This window comes from Pongo abelii, chromosome 1 (assembly GCF_028885655.2).
Source record: "Pongo abelii isolate AG06213 chromosome 1, NHGRI_mPonAbe1-v2.0_pri, whole genome shotgun sequence".
NCBI lineage: Eukaryota > Metazoa > Chordata > Mammalia > Primates > Hominidae > Pongo > Pongo abelii.
The window spans coordinates 154,996,470-155,013,871 of NC_071985.2; the positions used below are offsets into that span (position 1 = coordinate 154,996,470).

Below are 17,402 nucleotides of genomic sequence, written 5' to 3' on the forward strand. Positions count from 1 at the left end.
GTAAAACTGTGACTCAGCTCTGGTCAAGACAAGGTTAATCAGATTGGCAGTTGTGGGCAGGGGTGGAGCGTAGGGACGTTGGTAGCAGCAACTTTCCCCTTCCATTTAACAATCATGACTGCATGACACCTGGAACTGTGGCAACCATTATGCAATCATTAGGGGAGTAAAGTCAAGAAGCTGAGGGTGGTAGAAGGCAAAGATGAAAAAAACATGGGTACCTCATAAATTGTTGAGCTGCTAATCAACCAGCCTTAGAGCCACTCTACCCCTGGATTTTTTATTATTTAAGCCATTTAGTAAGGGTTTTCATTACTTGTGGTCAAAAGTATCTGGATACAATAATCTCATTTAATTTTCAAAACAATGCTTAGGGTACCAAAGAGTAAACAAACTCAAAAAAGGTTAAAGAATTTGGCAAGGTCACTGAAGTAGCAAATGGTGATTTGAAGTTCATCTGACTCCAAAGTCAATTTGAACTGATTAAGAGTTGTTGATTTAAAGAATGGACACAACTAAAAGACAAAGGGGAGTGGGAGTTGAGAATTACTGAAGTGACTGGCAAAGAAGGAAAGCCAGCAAGTAAGAGATGGAAAGAAAAGAGAAGTGTCAAAAGACTAGAGGAACGGAAGAAGTACATTAGGAAACAAACTGACAAGAGATCATCTTGAGGAGAATATCAGACTTGAAGATTTTTATTGTTTGAGCTGTCTGGATGAAGACTAGATGCAGGCTGTGGCCACAAGTAGTGAGGAAACTGCATTTTGAGTAGCTAAGGATTAATGTAGTAATATTTACTACATAGCACACATTATTTTATGCACTTGGGATTCAGTGGTATGTGATCTGAGATGAAGTTCCCGGGCTGTAACCTGGCCAGAAGCTTGAAGTCTTTACCCCAAGATATAAACAAAGCACAAGAATCAGGCTGACAATTGGGATGACAATGACTCACATTCACTAGCTTGTTTCAAATAATTTAACATACACTAGGAAATTAAATGTTTAATGACTGAATGATCTATCTGATCATTCAGCTTCTCCCATTCTGTCTCTTCAAACCATTGCTTAATTAGCTACAGGATATTATTGGTTAGACTGATACAAATAATTGTCTGAAAACAATAGGGAGTCTCTGCAAAGTGATCCATGGTTTCATTCCACCTTCACTCACTAGCATGCTCAAGACAAGACGGTGAGATATATGTCTATTTTGTTTACTACTGTATCTCTAGCACTTAGAACAATGCCCAGAATTTTTGTTGAATTGAATAAATGAATAGATTAATTAGGACCTACTAGATGCCAGGCATTATTTTCATCCCAAAGGTAAATAAGATAGCTCCTGCCCTTGACAGTTTACCACTTAAAGGCTCTAAAACCTCTCAATCTTCATTTATATCAAAGTGCATAGTTAAGGAGCAAGGTTGTTAAGAATCTAAAGGTAATATCTGTCCCGGATAAAAGGCGTCTAAAGCTTAATATGCACTTAAATTTTTTAAAACTACCATTCTTGCTTGAAAAAATAGTATTTATATTATTGCTACAATTAGATAACCTGGCATAAACAATGATTATGATGAATCATAGAAAAATAGTACCTCCAGATATTTCTTGTAAAAAAATTAATTCCTTTTTCTTAAGTACATGTCCCTTCAAATTTTTTTAAATAAAGTGAGAACATCAGTTAATATGAAGCAACATAAAAGAACAAATGGAATCAGAAGGCAAATTCCAAAGAGATCACTGCTATAAATAGAGACATGGAAATGTCAGAATAGAGAAGCAAAGTTCCACTAAAAAACAACAACAAAATTGTTATACCAAATGAGTTTTATATCTTGTACCCACCAACTTCCAGTTAAGGATTTCACTGGCAAAGATCCTTGATCTTTCAATAACCTATTTTCAGAAGGAAATGTTGTCAGTAAAGGTAGACATCCTGATTACAAAAATTAAGATGTTTTTGGTTCTGTACAGATTCTTCTTCCTCTTGTACCTAAGAAGCAGAAAACCTCCAACCCAAACACCGATGCTTCATATAGAAGATAGTTCACAAAATAAAGAGCACTGGATTAGAAATCTAGTCTTGGCTCTGCAATTAATCTTGGCACTTTGTAGAAGGCACTCAGCAATCTGTTATGGTTTCCTCCAATATAAAATGAAACAAATGGGTGAGATTACCTTCAAGGTCTTTCCAAGACTGATATTCTAAGAAAAGTTTGTGTGAAACTACCCTTCAGTGCCATCTGGCCTCAAAGGCCCTCCACATTCATAATCATATGTAGCTTTGTAGGAAAATGATAAGTGGAATCAAGAATTCAACTTGATATTTATTAAACTTTTACCAACATAAAAGCATACTGGGCAAACCAAAGAATAAGACGCGGTCCTTGACCAGCCCTCTTTTATACAGAGGAGGGGCAGAGGGAGAAGACAAAATTTCTTTATTCATAACATTTACTACAATCTAGCCAGGGAAACAAAATTTAATTCACTTGAATTCCTCAAATATTAAATATGTTTTGTGTAAAAGGGTAGTTTTCAAATCTTGATGAGTAGAATCAACTATGATGCTTACTTTCCGGAAAAAAAAAAAAAAAGAAAGAAAGAAAGAAAAAGAAATATAGATTCCCCAAAACATGATTCAGTAGGTCCAGGTAGGGCTCAGGTATCTGCATTTCTAAAAAGCACTCTTGATGACGCTGGTGACCTTTTGTTAAGAAACTCTGCCTTAGTCTAGCAGACAAAAAGTTTGAGTTAGTCCAGTTAAAAGAAAAACTTTCAATTGATTCATGAATAGGACAGGTCCCAATTGAAAGTAGTTCAATGGCTTAGGGCTGAAGGGATAAGGAGGACTTTCACAGGATGAATGCAGAAACAATGCAAAGAAAACATTTGATTAAAGTGGAGCAACAGCCTGATTTGGACCATTCCAGTGAAAAGTCCCTAGTTAAAGGTTAATTGGCAGTTTCTGATTGGTTAAGACAGTTTACACTGAATTAGGTTTCAGTTTGCTTATGTAGGAACACAGGGCACTGGAGGTACCTCAGTCTAATCACTTCCCATTTAATTATTTTAACAGTTTAAAAAAAGCTGTTTCTAGACCCTGAATTCATCTCAAGACTATAAACCCATAACTAGAAACAAACTGCAAGCCATTAAAAATAAGCAAAAGTCGGCCAGAGCTTGTACACTTGTGTATTTCAGTGGTTCTCAAATGTGTCTGCACTTTAGTATTAACCCAGGAAGCTCTTACGGATTCAAATATAGACCAATTAAATCAGTTTCTGGGAGTAGGAGTTAGGGCTAACCTTTCTTTCTTTCGTTTTTGAGACAGAATCTCGCTCTGTCACCCAGGAGGGAGTGCAGTGGTGCGATCTCAGCTCACTGCAACCTCCGCGACCCGGGTTCAGGCAATTCTCCTGCCTCAGCCTCCCGAGTAGCTGGGATTACAGGCGCCCGCCACCATGCCCAGCTAATTTTTGTGTTTTTAGTAGAGTCGGGGTTTCACCATGTTGGCCAGGCTGGTCTTCAACTTCTGACCTCAGGTGATCCACCCCCGCCTCGGCCTCCCAAAGTGCTAGGATTACAGGCGTGAGGCACCTCGCCCGGCCTACCTTTCATATTTTTTAAAAGCTCCCTGTAGCCAATGTGGGTAACCACTGAATAAATAAAAGGTCACTGCAACTGGTTAGTCAGGTTAAGTTTCATGAGAAAAGACTATTTTTAATCTGGATATTTTTATTTAGCTAAAGGTTAATGAAAAAGATATATGTAATAGAAGAACTGATTATCTAAATATACGATCCAATAGGAAAAGAAACAAGAAATGTTTTGACCACAAAAAAAGGGAGAAGAACAGTAAATATATGAATTTTAGACATTTTGTTTTTGAGGCAACATGTAAAACCAAAGTTTTGTAGGTAGTTGTTTGGAAACATCTAGGAAACAAGTATAGGATCAATTTACAGGAAATTACAAGTATATTAGTGCATATTTGTATATAGCAGCCTTATTATAAATTATAATGTATGCTATGGAATAAGCTAAACTCACTTAAGAACCGGATGATAAGGCCACTTATTTAAGATAGATGCTTTCAGGAGTCCCAAACTTTCAATCTAACATTATTACCTAAAGTAATGGGAAGTTGCGAGTGTTATGTCTTTTAAGAAGAGGTGGAGAGCTCTAAATTTTTCTCTAAAAATTAAAAATCTATTTCCTATATATCCTATGATGCCCTGTTATATCTCCCATGATAATAATCAAAGGACAGATCCTGACAGTGAATGTGTGGAGTAACCAAATACTCCATTAATATTCAAAGAGGGCTTTTGTATAATACAGTAAAGATGTTTGCTCTTTTATTAGATTTGAAGAACACTAAAAAGTTTGGAATGACACCTTAGCAACCCCCCAAATATTCCTCCCAGCTTCACTGAAGAGGTCCTAAAAAGCAGTTTATTTATATTTTCACAAAGAACCTTTGTCTCAAGCATTAATTTTTCCAAAAGATTAAGCTATCAGGAATTTTATTCTGGCCAGGCACGGTGGCTCACGCCTGTAATCCCAGCACTTTGGGAGGCCAAAGAGGGTGGATCATGAGGTCAGGAGTTCGAGACCAGCCTGGCCAACATGGTGAAACACTGTCTCTACTAAAAATACAAAAATTAGCTGGGCGTAGTGGTGGGTGGCTGTCATCCCAGCTACTCGGGAGGCTGAGGCAGAATTGCTTGAAGCCGGTAGGCAGAGGTTACAGTGAGCCGAGATCATGCCACTGCACTCCAGTCTGGGTGACAGGGTGAGATTCCGTCTCAAAAAAAAAAAAAAAAAATTAGGCATGGTGGTGCACACCTGTGATCCCAGCTACTCCAAAGGCTGAGGTGCGAGAATCTCTTGAACCTGGGGGGCTGAGGTTTCAGTGAGCCAAGATCATGCCACTGCACTCCAGCCTGGGCAACAGAGCGAGTACGTATTAAAAAATAAAAAAAAATAGTGAGGTCCTTACATATTTTCAATATTCAGTGATAACTAAAATAAATTGAGATATACATAAATTTGTTTTGAGCGTAAATTATAGCACTGTGGTAAATTACATTGATCAAAAGGTCTGATTATTGCCTAATTAATAAAATATGAAAAAATCAAGACATTCTCAAAATACAACTGGAAAATTTCTACCTAGCCGCACACACCCAACACTGCTTTTACTGTTTTTCTATATATTATGATTAAATCTGTAGTCCCATACGTGCACTGATTTTTCAAATGCAAATCCCACCAAAATTTATAGGAATGGCCATGAACACTGAAAAAGATCATCAGAGCTATAAATGGATACGACTGCCTTAAAAGCTGATTAAAGGGAAATGATGGCTCACCTATATCTACATTCATATTAACTGCTATTTTGGTGCTTAAGCAAATGAACACATTACTTTTAGGTTTTCAGAAAGAATGCAGCATATATATATTTCTCACAATTACTCTTAAGAGCTGCTGAAAAAGTATTTTTTTAGACCTAACCAAATAAGACAAAATGCCACAAAGTCGAGAAAGTTCATTTTACCTCATTCTTTGTTATTTAAATAGAAATAATTTTGGAAAAAAAAGTCACTGTGATATACTCAATAATAAAGAGTAAGACTTCTAAAGTATCCTAACGATTCCTGGAGCTTACTACTATTAACGCAGTAAATTACATGCCACGATATGTTGGAGAAGGTCTGAAGAAATGTCTGGCATTACTTGGTAACTGAAGTACATAACATAAAATACCAATTTATATATATACACACACATACACACACACACATATATATATACCTAGTCCTGTGATGACAATTCAGAATATGATCTTACATTTGAGTACCCACAGGATGGGGTGGGAGAAACTACGCCTAAGAAGCTACAAAATCTATTTTGGTCCAGAAACAACGCTGTTCTTAAGAGACCTTAACAGGCAGGGCGCAGTGCCTCACGCCTATAATCCTAGCATTCTGGGAGGCCGAGGCGGGTGGATCACGAGGTCACGAGATCGAGACCATCCTGGCTAACACGGTGAAACCGTCTCTACTAAAAATGCAAAAAATTAGCCGGACATGGTGGCAGGCGCCTGTTGTCCCAGCTACTCGGGAAGCTGAGGCAGGAGAATCGCTTGAACCCAGGAGGCGGAGGATGCAGTGAGCCGAGACCGCGCCACTGCACTCCAGCCTGGGTAACAGAGCGAGACTCTCAAACAAACAAACAAAAAAACCTTAATAAAAATGGCCATGGACACGTACAAATACTAGGTTACTAAATCTGGCTAACACTGAACTTTAAGAACAATCACGTTTTTGGATAAAGAAAAGGGCAGTCATACTTTTAGAGCCTCATCCACATTATTTTAAACAAAAACTTAAAATATGGTCGAGAACTAACAGGCTTCCAGCCTGAATTCAACACCCACCCTCGTGATAAAACTAAAAAATTTGACAGTCTGTAAGTAAAATACAGGGACACTTTACTACCCTGAAAACCATGCTGGGTTCCCGCTAGGCCGGGCAGACGTTTTCGGGAACATCACCGCGCGGCGTCTCGGACGCGCTTCTCCTGGCGCCCTCCGGGCGGCAGCGCTCTCGAGACACTGTTGCGTCGCTGTCACGCCCGTCGTTGTCACGCCCTTCCCCGCGGACACCGAGAATGACCCATGGCGGAAAATTCTACCGCACTACCTCCCTGAGGCAGCGACCGGTAAGAAACAACCTTTTCTTCAGACTTCCCACCACGCAACCCCAGTCGCAGTCAACTGGCCACTGTGACCCACCACCCTGCAGGAACAATTACCCAGCCTCACCCCAAGAACGCGCGGAGAGGAGGCGCCAAAAGAAACCCTGTTCTCGCGAAATCTTAAACTTAATTCTCGCGACGTCTCTGTTCCTGTCGTTCTTTCTCAGCCCTAACCCCACACTAGCGCGTTGCCTCGGAAACATCGCGAGATTTTGTTCCTTCAGTCTCCGCCCCTTACGGCACGATGGTCGCGCAAGAATGTAATAGAGCTTCGACGGCCGCCATTTTCTTTCTTTCTTAGCTGTTAGCTGAGAGGAAGTCTGAACGGGCGGCAGCGGCTCTTATAGTGTAACCATGGCAGACTATTCAACAGTGCCTCCCCCGTCTTCTGGCTCAGCTGGTGGCGGTGGTGGCGGCGGTGGTGGTGGAGGAGTTAACGACGCTTTCAAAGATGCACTGCAGAGAGCCCGGCAGGTAAGCGTGGACCGCGCGGCGGAATCCCGAAAGCTCACGGTAATTGGCCGCTGACTGAGTAGGCCGCTACCCTTAAGCGCATGAGGAAGAGGAAAGAGGTGTCCTTCCGGGCTGAAATGTGAAGAGACACGTTTCCCCATGTTGGTAATAACGATTAGAGACTAGAACTCAGTTTTGTGTTCTTGGTGCCTAATCCACTTAGAACCCCGACGCGTGCTACGCAAAGAAGGCCTGAAGTCTTTCCCCCGCTTCTGCGGCACTCGCGTGTCTCCAGTGAGCTAGTTTAGATGAAGATCCTCTTCTAGGGGATAAAGCGCAGTTAGTTTCACACAATTTAATGGAAGGTTCTGGTAATGAGTTTGGGAAAGAACTAGGGTCTATCCTGGAGCCATAGCAAGGGAAGGGATTTGTCATTAAAGTAGCCTTTATAGCTCATTTCCGTTCTCTCTCGCAATTAAAACCGCTTTCAGTACCATTCACCTTCACACCTCTACAAGGAAGGGACTTGAAAGCAGTCTTTTTCTGGGCGGGATTTACGTGTCAGTCTGTTCCACCAGTCCGCCCCCCTTATTTCTCAAAATGGCCTCAGGCCCATTATACCAGAGGTTTCAATTTGAATCTGCCTCTCTGTTCAGAGTCGTAAACTGACCAGACCTCTTTGTATTACGTAGTGCGTGCATTTGCCCTGAAGGCACCACTTTCCCAGACGAAAGCTGTTAAAATAGTGCGTGTACTCCAGGAAAATAAAAGATTTCTTAATTTGAACTTCACATTTTTAGATAGTCCCCTAATATATTTAACATTTCAAAATGTATGGGGTTGGTATGGATTTGCATGTAAGCAAAAGAATCCTATTCTCTATGACACTATGCGTATTGTACTAGGTGCTGGACATTTTTTTACTAGTGTTAAGCTAATGATAATTAGAAACCAGTGTTGTGCTGTGTTTTCATTGCATTAGGAGTTCACTTAGTTAACTTTTTACCGGTACAGTTGAAGGAACATTGAGTCAAAATTAGAATTCATAAAATCCGTTGTAACACATCTAATGTGAACGCATTATAAACATGAACCTGTACTTGTTTATAACCAGAAATATTAGGGGTAGTCAACAAAAGGTCATCATTAATATTAGTTCTGCGGTTTTTTCACGTAATTTAAGAAATTCTGAACATGTTTAGCAACAAGCATATAACTATGACAGACACTCTTAGCGTGTTTTATTAGACTGATTTGTAAAACTTAAGGGAACTATTTTATTTACTGGAACCAACTATTTTATTTTACCAGAACCAGCACATTGGATTAATTAGTATCGCACACTGTAGGTAGATACTGGAGTTTTGTTTTGTTTTGTTTGAGACGGAGTCTCCCTCTGTCGCCCAGACTGGAGTGCAGTGGCGCGATCTCGTCCCACTGCAACCTCCGCCTCCCGGCTTCAAGTAATTCTCCTGCCTCAGCCTCCCGAGTAGCTGGGATTACAGGCGCCCGCCACCATGCCCCCGGCTGATTTTTTTGTATTTTTTTTTTTTTTTTTTTTCCAGTAGAGACAGGGTTTAGCCATGCTGGCCAGGCTGGTCTCGAACTCCTGACCTCGTGATCCGCGCGTCTTGGCCTCTCAAAGCTGGGATTACAGGCGTGAGCCACTGCGCCCGGCCTTGTTTTTTTTTTTGTTTTAATGCATGAATTGTTTCCTACTAAGAAGCTATGATATAGTTCCTTGACCAAATGCAAATGAACAGGATTATCTGATTAATACTTTAACGAGAGCAGACAAAATATGGATATTTAATTCATCCACTTGCTAATTTATAAGAGTTTCTATAAGTCAGGCACCTTGTACGGGACACAAGTTAGGAGGGGGTGCCCAGCTTCCTAAGTAAAGGTGATATTTGAGCAAGGCATTATAGAATGAAAGAGAGTTTGGCCAGTAAAGAAAAGAAGCAGCATGCGCAGAGGTATGGGGACTTGAGGGAATGACAAGAACCCAGAAGTGAAGTCGCTAGAAGATGGGGGTGGGAGGACGTGAAACGAGGCAAGGAAAGGTACAAGCGGATCCAGATACTGGAAGACCTTGTGTTGCAATGCTTTAATTAAAAATTGGATTTCAGGCCGGGTACGGTGGCTCACGCCTTGTAGTCCCAGCACTTTGGGAGGCTGAGGCAGGCAGATCACTTGAAGTCGGAGTTTAAGACCAGCCTGGCCAACATGGTGAAACCCCATCTCTACAAAAAATACAAAAAGTAGCCTGGCTTGGTGGCCTGTGCCTGTAGTCCCAGCTACTTGGGAGGCTGAGGCACAAGAATCGCTTCAACCTGGGAAGTGGAGGTTGCAGTGAGTGGAGATCACGCTGCTGCACTCCAGCCTGGACATAGAGTGAGACCGTGTCTCAAAAAAAAAATTGGATTTTATTATTAGGCTAAGCCATAATTTCTTTATACTTATTAAAATGTAGACATTGTTGGCAAATTGCGAAATTTATTGTCGTATATGCTAGTAGATCAGTTGTCCTGATGTCTTTGCTGTAATGATTTCTTTATAAAAATGATCTTAAATCTGAGCTTCCTAACTTTAGTTTTTGCCTGGAATTACCCATTACATTTGATGATATCTCTAAATGTCAGTTGTAGCTGTTACTCCGATGATATAAGTGGAATATACAGAAGCGTACTTAGACAAAAGTTAGGTTAATATCTGAACTACTTCCTCCTTGTGTATTTAAGAGAATATTGACTTAAGTTTCTAGAATCCTCAACTAATCCTAAGTTTATTTTCTTTGTCTAGAATACTATGCTGTTTTTGTTTTTGGAAGGAAGAGATATAGGAACAGTTTCCTGCTCTCAAGGAGCTTCAAAGGCTGTACCAGTGGGGATGCCATTGGTATATTTAGCTGGATAGTTGTTATTCAGAAAAGCAGGACAAGTAATTATGATTCCTGGTCCGTACCTGGTAATGCCAGTAATGTTAACTCTAGCTGGTTATTGCCATCTGGTCATTTAGTTGCCAATCTTTTTTTTTTCTAGCTTATTTTTATGTGAAATTTTTAGATTTTTATAATATTCTGAGCTAAATTCAACACAGGGACACCAGATTGCTGCTTTAGTTCAGGGTTTCCAGCCTGTGCACTTAAGAAATTTATTTTTGTGTATTTCAAGCTGTAACTCCAGAGATTGGGATTGTTTGATTGGGTCTTTAGCAGTGGTACTAATAGCAACTTCTGTCTCTAGAACATTGGAAAATTAAAATGTATTTATCTGCCGGTTTTTTCCTCGAGGTTATATGAAGGTGGAAATGAATCACTAGATGATTAGCTAAGCAAGACTATTAACCCTCATCTCTTCCCCTCTAGACAACTATGAAATTAGTCATTATGTATTCGATCCTTCTTGCAGTCTCTTCTCTGACAATTATGAAAGTGATTCAGGCTGCATAATGTTGTTTGAATGAAATGAAAATACAGACTAGAGCTGTTTTTTTTTTTATTACCATCAGTCTCTTCAGTGAAAACTAACATTTGAGCATGATTCTTTTTTTAAATTATTTTGTGACAGTTTAGCAAGGCTTGTGATAAGCAAGTTATGGTATGGTAATATTTCTAGTGTCCACATTTCTTTGCATATCTGGTGTATGGGAACTACTAACTCCATCAGGACCTTGCCTATAGTAGGTACTCAACATTTACTGAATTAAATCAATAAATATTTCTGATGAATTAAAGTACAAGTCAGACCTCTGTATCTGTGGGCTCTGCATCTGCAAATTCAGCCAACCATGGATCAAAAATATTAGAAAAATGGAATAACAGTCCAGCAATACAAGTAATACGAATAAAAACAATACAACAACTATGTACATTGTATCAGGTATTATAAGTAATTTAGAGATGCTTTAAGTATACTGAAGGATTTGTGTAGGTTATATGCAGATACTGTACCATTTTATGTAAGGAACTTGAGCATCTGTGGATTTTGGTATTTGCATGGTTCCTGGAACCAATCCTCCAGGGATACTGAGGGACTGTAGTTGATCATACCACCTGATTTTAGAGATTTTCTGATTCTCAGAAGTTAAGTAAACTACAATAGTCTGTTCTTAACCTCGGAGGATACATTCCAAGAACCTCAGTGAATATCTGAAACCACAGATAGTATTGAATCCAGTATATACACGGTAATGTTTTTTCCTATACATGTGTATCTATAAAGTTTAAATTCTAAATCAGACACAGTATTAACGATAATAATAAATTAGAGCAAGACTGGGCATAGTGGTTCACGCCTATAATCTTAACACTTAACTTTAACTATGACGTTGTCTTTGAAAAGAAATCAGCCAGCCAAGGTGGCTCATGGCTGTAACCCTAGTGTTTTGAGAAGCTGAGTCAGGAAGATTGCTTGAGCCCAGGAGTCTGAGACCACCCTAGGCAACATGGTGAAACCCTGTTTCTATAAAAAATACTAAAAAATAGCCTGGGCGCGGTGGCTCATGCCTGTAATCTCAGCACTTTGGGAGGCTGAGGTGGGTGGATCACGAGGTCAGGAGATCGAGACCATCCTGGCTAACATGGTGAAACCCCGTCTCTACTAAAAGTACAAAAAATTAGCCGGGAGTGGTGGGTGCCTGTAGTCCCAGCTACTCAGGAGACTGAGGCAGGAGAATGGCGTGAACCCGGGAGGTGGAGCTTGCAGTGAGCCGAGATCGCGCCACTGCACTCCAGCCTGGACAACAGAGCGAGACTCCGTCTCAAAAAAAAAAAAAAAAACACCAAAAAATTAGCCAGACATGGTGGTGCGTGCCTGTAGTACCAGCTACCCAGGAGGCTGAGGTGGGAGGATTGCTTGAACTTGGGAGGTCAAGTCTAGAATGTTGACAGTGCTGGGTCCTTTATGTAGTTGCATAAGTGAGCCATGATCATGCCACTGCACTACAGCCTTGGGCAACAGCCTGACCCTGTCTCAAAAATTTAATTTAATTTAAAAAATAAAATAGAACAATTACAACAGTACACTGTATTACTTGACAAGAAGGGCAAATTTTAAAAAAATTAAACCAATATGCTATAATAAGTTACATGAATGAGGGGACCCTCCCCTACCCCAGAATATCTTATTGTACTATATCATAGATAACTGAAACTGTGAAGAGCAAAAACTGAAGATAAAGAGAGACTACTGTGTCTTTTAAGTTTCTTTTCAACTCCCAAATTCTTGGATTTCTCACCTCTTGGCTTCCTCAATAGAGGTGAGAAATGCTAAAGTAGTGAAAACAGGAAAAATAACTTACTCATTCAAGAAGTAGATAATGGTCCAGATGGAAAGCTTGAATTATTTTTGTAAAACTAAAATTAAATAAAGTAGCCAGGCATGTTGGCTTATGCATGTAATCCCAACACTTTGGGAGGCTGAGGTAGGTGGATCACTTGAGGTCAGGAGTTCAAGACCAGCCTGGCCAACAAGGTGAAACCCTGTCTATACTAAAAATACAAAAATTAGCCGAGCATGGTGGCAGGCACCTGTAGTCCCAGCTATTCGGGAGGCTGAGGCGGGAGAATCACTTGAACTTGGGGGGCAGACGTTGCAGTGAGCCCAGATCATGCCACTGCACTCTAGTCTGGGCAGCATCGTGAGACTCCATCTCAAATAATAATAATAATTAAATAAAGTTAAAAGTTTCCCACACTTGATAAATGTCTAATAAAAATTGAATATGTTGAGTTCAAGTACTCTGAAAAAGGAGTTGAATATAGTTGGAGGTTGGTTTTTAGGAATTACTATTTGTCTTAAATTAATTATCCTTGTAGTCACCTAGGAATTGTGTATTTTCTATTGATCTTAGAAAATTATCAAATCTACAGTTCATTTTGTTTTTTCAATTTTTTTTTTTAAAGAGATGGAGTCTTGCTGTATTAGCATTGAACTTCTGGCCTCAACCAGTTCTCCCATCTCAGCTTCTGAAGTAGCTGGGGCTGCAGGTGCCACTGAGCCGGGCTCCTTTATTGGTATTTTTATTAAAAGCTTTTCTCTAATGTCTTTATAACAGTTCTCAATTTTTGAAATGGTGTTACTGGTTCTTTAGTGTGAACTGTCAACTTTCATTTTTTCTTTTCTTTTCCTTTTTTCTTTTTTGAGACAGAGTTAGATCGCTCTGTCACCCAGGCTGGAGTGCAGTGGTGCGATCTTGGCTCACTGCAACCTCTGCCTCCCGGGTTCAAGTGATTCTCCTGCCTGAGCCTCCTGAGTAGCTGGGATTACAGGTGCGCACCACCGTGCTCGGCTAATTTTTTATTTTTTTTTGTATTTTTAGTAGAGATGGTATTTCACCATGTCAGTCAGGCTGGTCTCGAACTCCTGAACTCATGATCTACCCTGCCCTGCCTCGGCCTCCCAAAGTGCTGGGATTACAGGCATGAGCCACCATGCCTGGCCTCAGCTTTCATTTTCATTTGGTTAGTTCAGTAGTTCATTTTGAACTATTCAGTGGGTAAAGTTGTATAAATAAATGTCTTTTCTCTGTATAGAAGTTTCTTGGAGTTCAAGGAGTGCTGCTTTGCAAACTCATAGAGTATTTATAAAAGCTAACTGCAGAAGGTATTCATAGGCTAAACCGTTTCCTATTCTTGGTAGTACCATTTTCTCTGGCCTGAAATATGTTCCCTCTATTAGTGCCTGTCAGTACCCAGCAGTGTATTTACTTTCCTGAGGAACAATTCAAATGCTAAGTGCTTTAAGACCTAAGGGTGGAAAAGCAGTGTTTTCAGGCATTATTAGGAAAATAAGATTTAAATTAGACACCCAGAAACAAAAACAGGTTTGTAATTGGTAAAGTGAAAGATGATTAAAGAAGGTTAGATTGACCAAAGGGAGAATTTACCTTTTTTTTTTTTTTGAGACAGAGTCTCATGCCGTTGCCCAGGCTGGAGTGCAGTGGCGTGATCTTGGCTCACTGTAACCTTCACTTCCTGGGTTCAAGCAGTTCTCCCACCTGAGCCTCCCGAGTAGCTGGGTGACATGCGCCACCACGCTCAGCTAATTTCTTTGTATTTTTAGTAGAGACTGGGTTTCTCCATGTTGGTCAGGCTGGTCTCGAACTCCTGACCTCAGTGATCTGCCCGCCTTGGCCTCCCAAAATGCTGGGATTACAGACATGAGCCACTGTGTCCGGCTGAGAGTGTACCTTTTTTTTTTTATCAAGCAATCTAGTACTTGATCCTAATATTCTTTGTGGTAGATGTTTGCATTTTTAGATGAGGAAAAGGGAAATCTAGGAGTCCTAGGAAATACAGTTGGTATATGGGAACTGATATGTAATTAGACTTAAGTGATCCATGTTGAATTTATGACTCAAGCACTTAACTATAATCTTAACCTCTCCAGTTGTCTGATGAGGTTAGTATATGGGGACTGATACATAATTAGACTTAAGTGATCCATGTTGAATTTATGACTTCAGCACTTAACTATAATTTTACCCTCTCCAGTTGTCTGATGATAATAAAAACTTGAAGCAGTTATCCATATGGGGATCTCTTTGGGGAATCCCAGTCACCAAAAGTTAGGTTTTCTTTAATATTTTTTCATGGAAGATTTCAAATATACTCAAAATTGAAAGAATTATATAATAAATTCTCATGAGCCCATCACACATCAATAATGAATGTACAGCATTGCAGTGTGGAGCTTGGACTATTGCTGACCACTCAGCAATGTGGCAGAACCACTCCATGATTCCCCATGGAAATGGGAACTACTTCAGTTGTCCTTTTATAGAAAAATTCAGTAAGTATCTGCTGATTGTGCCCTACTTGTGACTTGAAGCCAGGTTTTTGTTTTTTGTTTTTTGTTTTGTTTTGTTTTGTTTTTAACAGTCTTGCTCTGTCACCCAAGAGGGGCGTGATATTGGTGCACTGCAACCTCCACCTCCTGGGTTCAAGTGATTCTCGTGCCTCAGCCTTCCGAGTAGCTAGGACTATGGGCGTGCACCACCACACCTGGCTGATTTTTGTATTTAGTAGAGATGGAGTTTCATTATGTTGCCCAGGCTGCTCTCGAACTCCTGAGCTCAAGCAGTCTACCCACCTCCACCTTCCAAAGTGCTAAGATTACAGGCATGAGCCACCATGCCAGCAAAGCTGGGTATTTCTTAAATTGGTTCAGTCAGATGCAATAAATTATTTGCCCTACTTTAAAATTTAAAAATCTTCTAAGAGAATTATGGTTTTGCAGCTGAGGTTTTTTTAAGACTTGAGCTCCCCGGACTCCTGCATATATCCTTGGAGCAACATTGTCCAATAGAAGTACAATGTGAGCCACATGTTTTGTTTAACCCAGCATATCCAAAATATTACCCCCTTTGCATGTGCTTAATATAAAAATTTAAGATGATTTATATTCCAGGTTTTCAATATTCGGTGAGTAATTTTACACTTAGAGCAAGTATCATTTCAGACTAGTCACATTTCAGGTACTCAATAACCACATATGGCTAGTGGCTGCCTTACTAGATAGCATAGCCTTTGAGTCCCACAAAGTGTTCACATTCTATGTGTTTACACACATCTTTTGAAGTGTCAGGACAGAGAGCCAGATAGGATCCAGATTTTCTTTAAATCTGGTCTGTCTTCCGGATTCCTAGTTGATTACTTCTTTGTTGCTTCTTATAGGGATGTATCAGAAGCTTAATAATCTCATGATTATTATGTTAACTGCCTGAAGTATTAATGGTAGCAATAAATTGAACTATAATTTTAATTTTTCAAGTATATTTTCTTATGTGATACTAAATATTTCACATATACATGTATCAGGAAGTAAATGGGGGGAATTTAGTAATGAATAGTATATAATAGTTTGTGATGGTATTTTTCTTTTTTTTTTTTAGATTGCAGCAAAAATTGGAGGTGATGCAGGGACATCACTGAATTCAAATGACTATGGTTATGGGGGACAAAAAAGACCTTTAGAAGATGGAGGTAAGTTATACTCTAAGTATTTTAAATTGTTTTTCAGAGTGTTTAGTTGAAGTGATTCTCGGTATTTTTCTGTTATTTTATTGAAATATTACTTTTATTATAAGGTTGTTAAAATTGTAAGCTGTATATTGCCCTAAAAGGGGGGAAAGAGAACTAGACAAGGTAAGTAAAATTTGAAAGAAATTTTTTTAAAAATTTAAAAAAAAAAGTTTTGTCTTACTAGAAAACAATTTATTTTCCCTCTTTTAGGATTGTGCCAGATTGAAAGTTTGCACAGACGTCTTGTTAATAATATTAAAAAAACAAAAATATAAATTGCTTAGAAGACACTTCACTGGTTTTACTCATACGTGAATGGATTTTAATATACTGTGTTTTCGTCATTTTTCTATTTCCAATTGGACCTTAAAGGTTGAAATTCCTATAGTTTGCTACTCTAGTGTGTTGCAGGTTATACCATTTTTTTTATGTTCTTTGCTTTCAGTACTTTTGTGTTTCACGTTTAGCTTTAAACCTGTGGATTAAAACAGCGGATTTACAGTGCTTTGTATTTTTAAAAATCATAATCATTGAAACTTCTGAACTTAGAAGTCTGCATGTATTTTTTGTTTTAGGTTTGATACATGAGTTTTGATACATTTTCTTTTTACCCTTTTTTTTAAAGGGAGGATTCTCACTGAGGCTATAGAATGTATTTGTAGCTTTTGACCAGGAGAACCTGGTTTCCTTTTATTTAAGTGTCTTTCATATTTATAGTGAGGTTTTTAATGTAGAAAAAAAAATGAGCTAATGATGCTTCAGATGTTGTATGTAATGTATTCTTTTTATTTTATGTGTAGATGGCTCTTGGACAAGTCCGAGCAGTACAACACACTGGGAGGGAATGCCCTCTCCTTTTAAAGGCAGGAATTTTTATTTATTACCTGTGTTCAGTATGTAAACGTGAAATAAACCAGTGGATTCTTAAATGGACACAAATATTTCTTGGATTATGTGTCTGAATTTTTGCTGCACAACATTCTGATGTTTAATCATTTAAGTTTGAAGGGGGGAGGAGAATGTAGTACTTTGAGCTATAGGTTGTCTGTTCCAAGGTATGCATTGTATTCATCTGTGTAATGGATTTAGATGAAGGTAGTCATGTAGTTGCTTTGAGATTTTATTTTTTCGCTAAAGTTTTATGCAG

General features: G+C 39.3%; 2 protein-coding genes across 20 annotated transcripts in view; one reads left to right on the plus strand and one right to left on the minus strand.

Annotated features, from left to right (window-relative positions):
• DNAJB4 (DnaJ heat shock protein family (Hsp40) member B4) overlaps window positions 1-6,977 on the minus strand; it is a 35,535-nt gene extending 28,558 nt beyond the window's left edge. Inside the window, exon 1 of one of the 5 annotated variants that reach the window (XM_024242446.3) lies at window positions 6,842-6,977. In XM_024242446.3, the coding sequence (XP_024098214.2) occupies window positions 6,842-6,977 (136 nt within the window). Of the gene's footprint in view, window positions 1-6,454; window positions 6,816-6,841 lie in introns of those variants that run through there. The other 4 variants (XM_024242442.3, XM_054547092.2, XM_054547125.2 and 1 more) reach the window with 4 other exon arrangements.
• A 122-nt stretch (window positions 6,978-7,099) lies between these two features.
• Window positions 7,100-17,402, plus strand: part of FUBP1 (far upstream element binding protein 1) — a 34,994-nt gene continuing 24,691 nt past the window's right edge. For 8 of the 15 annotated variants that reach the window (XR_008514155.2, XR_008514139.2, XR_008514143.2 and 5 more), the window contains exons 1-3: window positions 7,100-7,248; window positions 16,126-16,216; window positions 17,056-17,118. Coding sequence is in view for 8 of the 15 variants with exons in the window: in XM_054532804.2 (XP_054388779.1) it covers window positions 7,129-7,248; window positions 16,126-16,216; window positions 17,056-17,118 (274 nt within the window). In the remaining 7 variants the exon portion in view is untranslated. The remainder of the gene's footprint in view (window positions 7,249-16,125; window positions 16,217-17,055; window positions 17,119-17,402) is intronic. The other 7 variants (XR_008514157.2, XR_010135624.1, XR_008514159.2 and 4 more) reach the window with 1 other exon arrangement.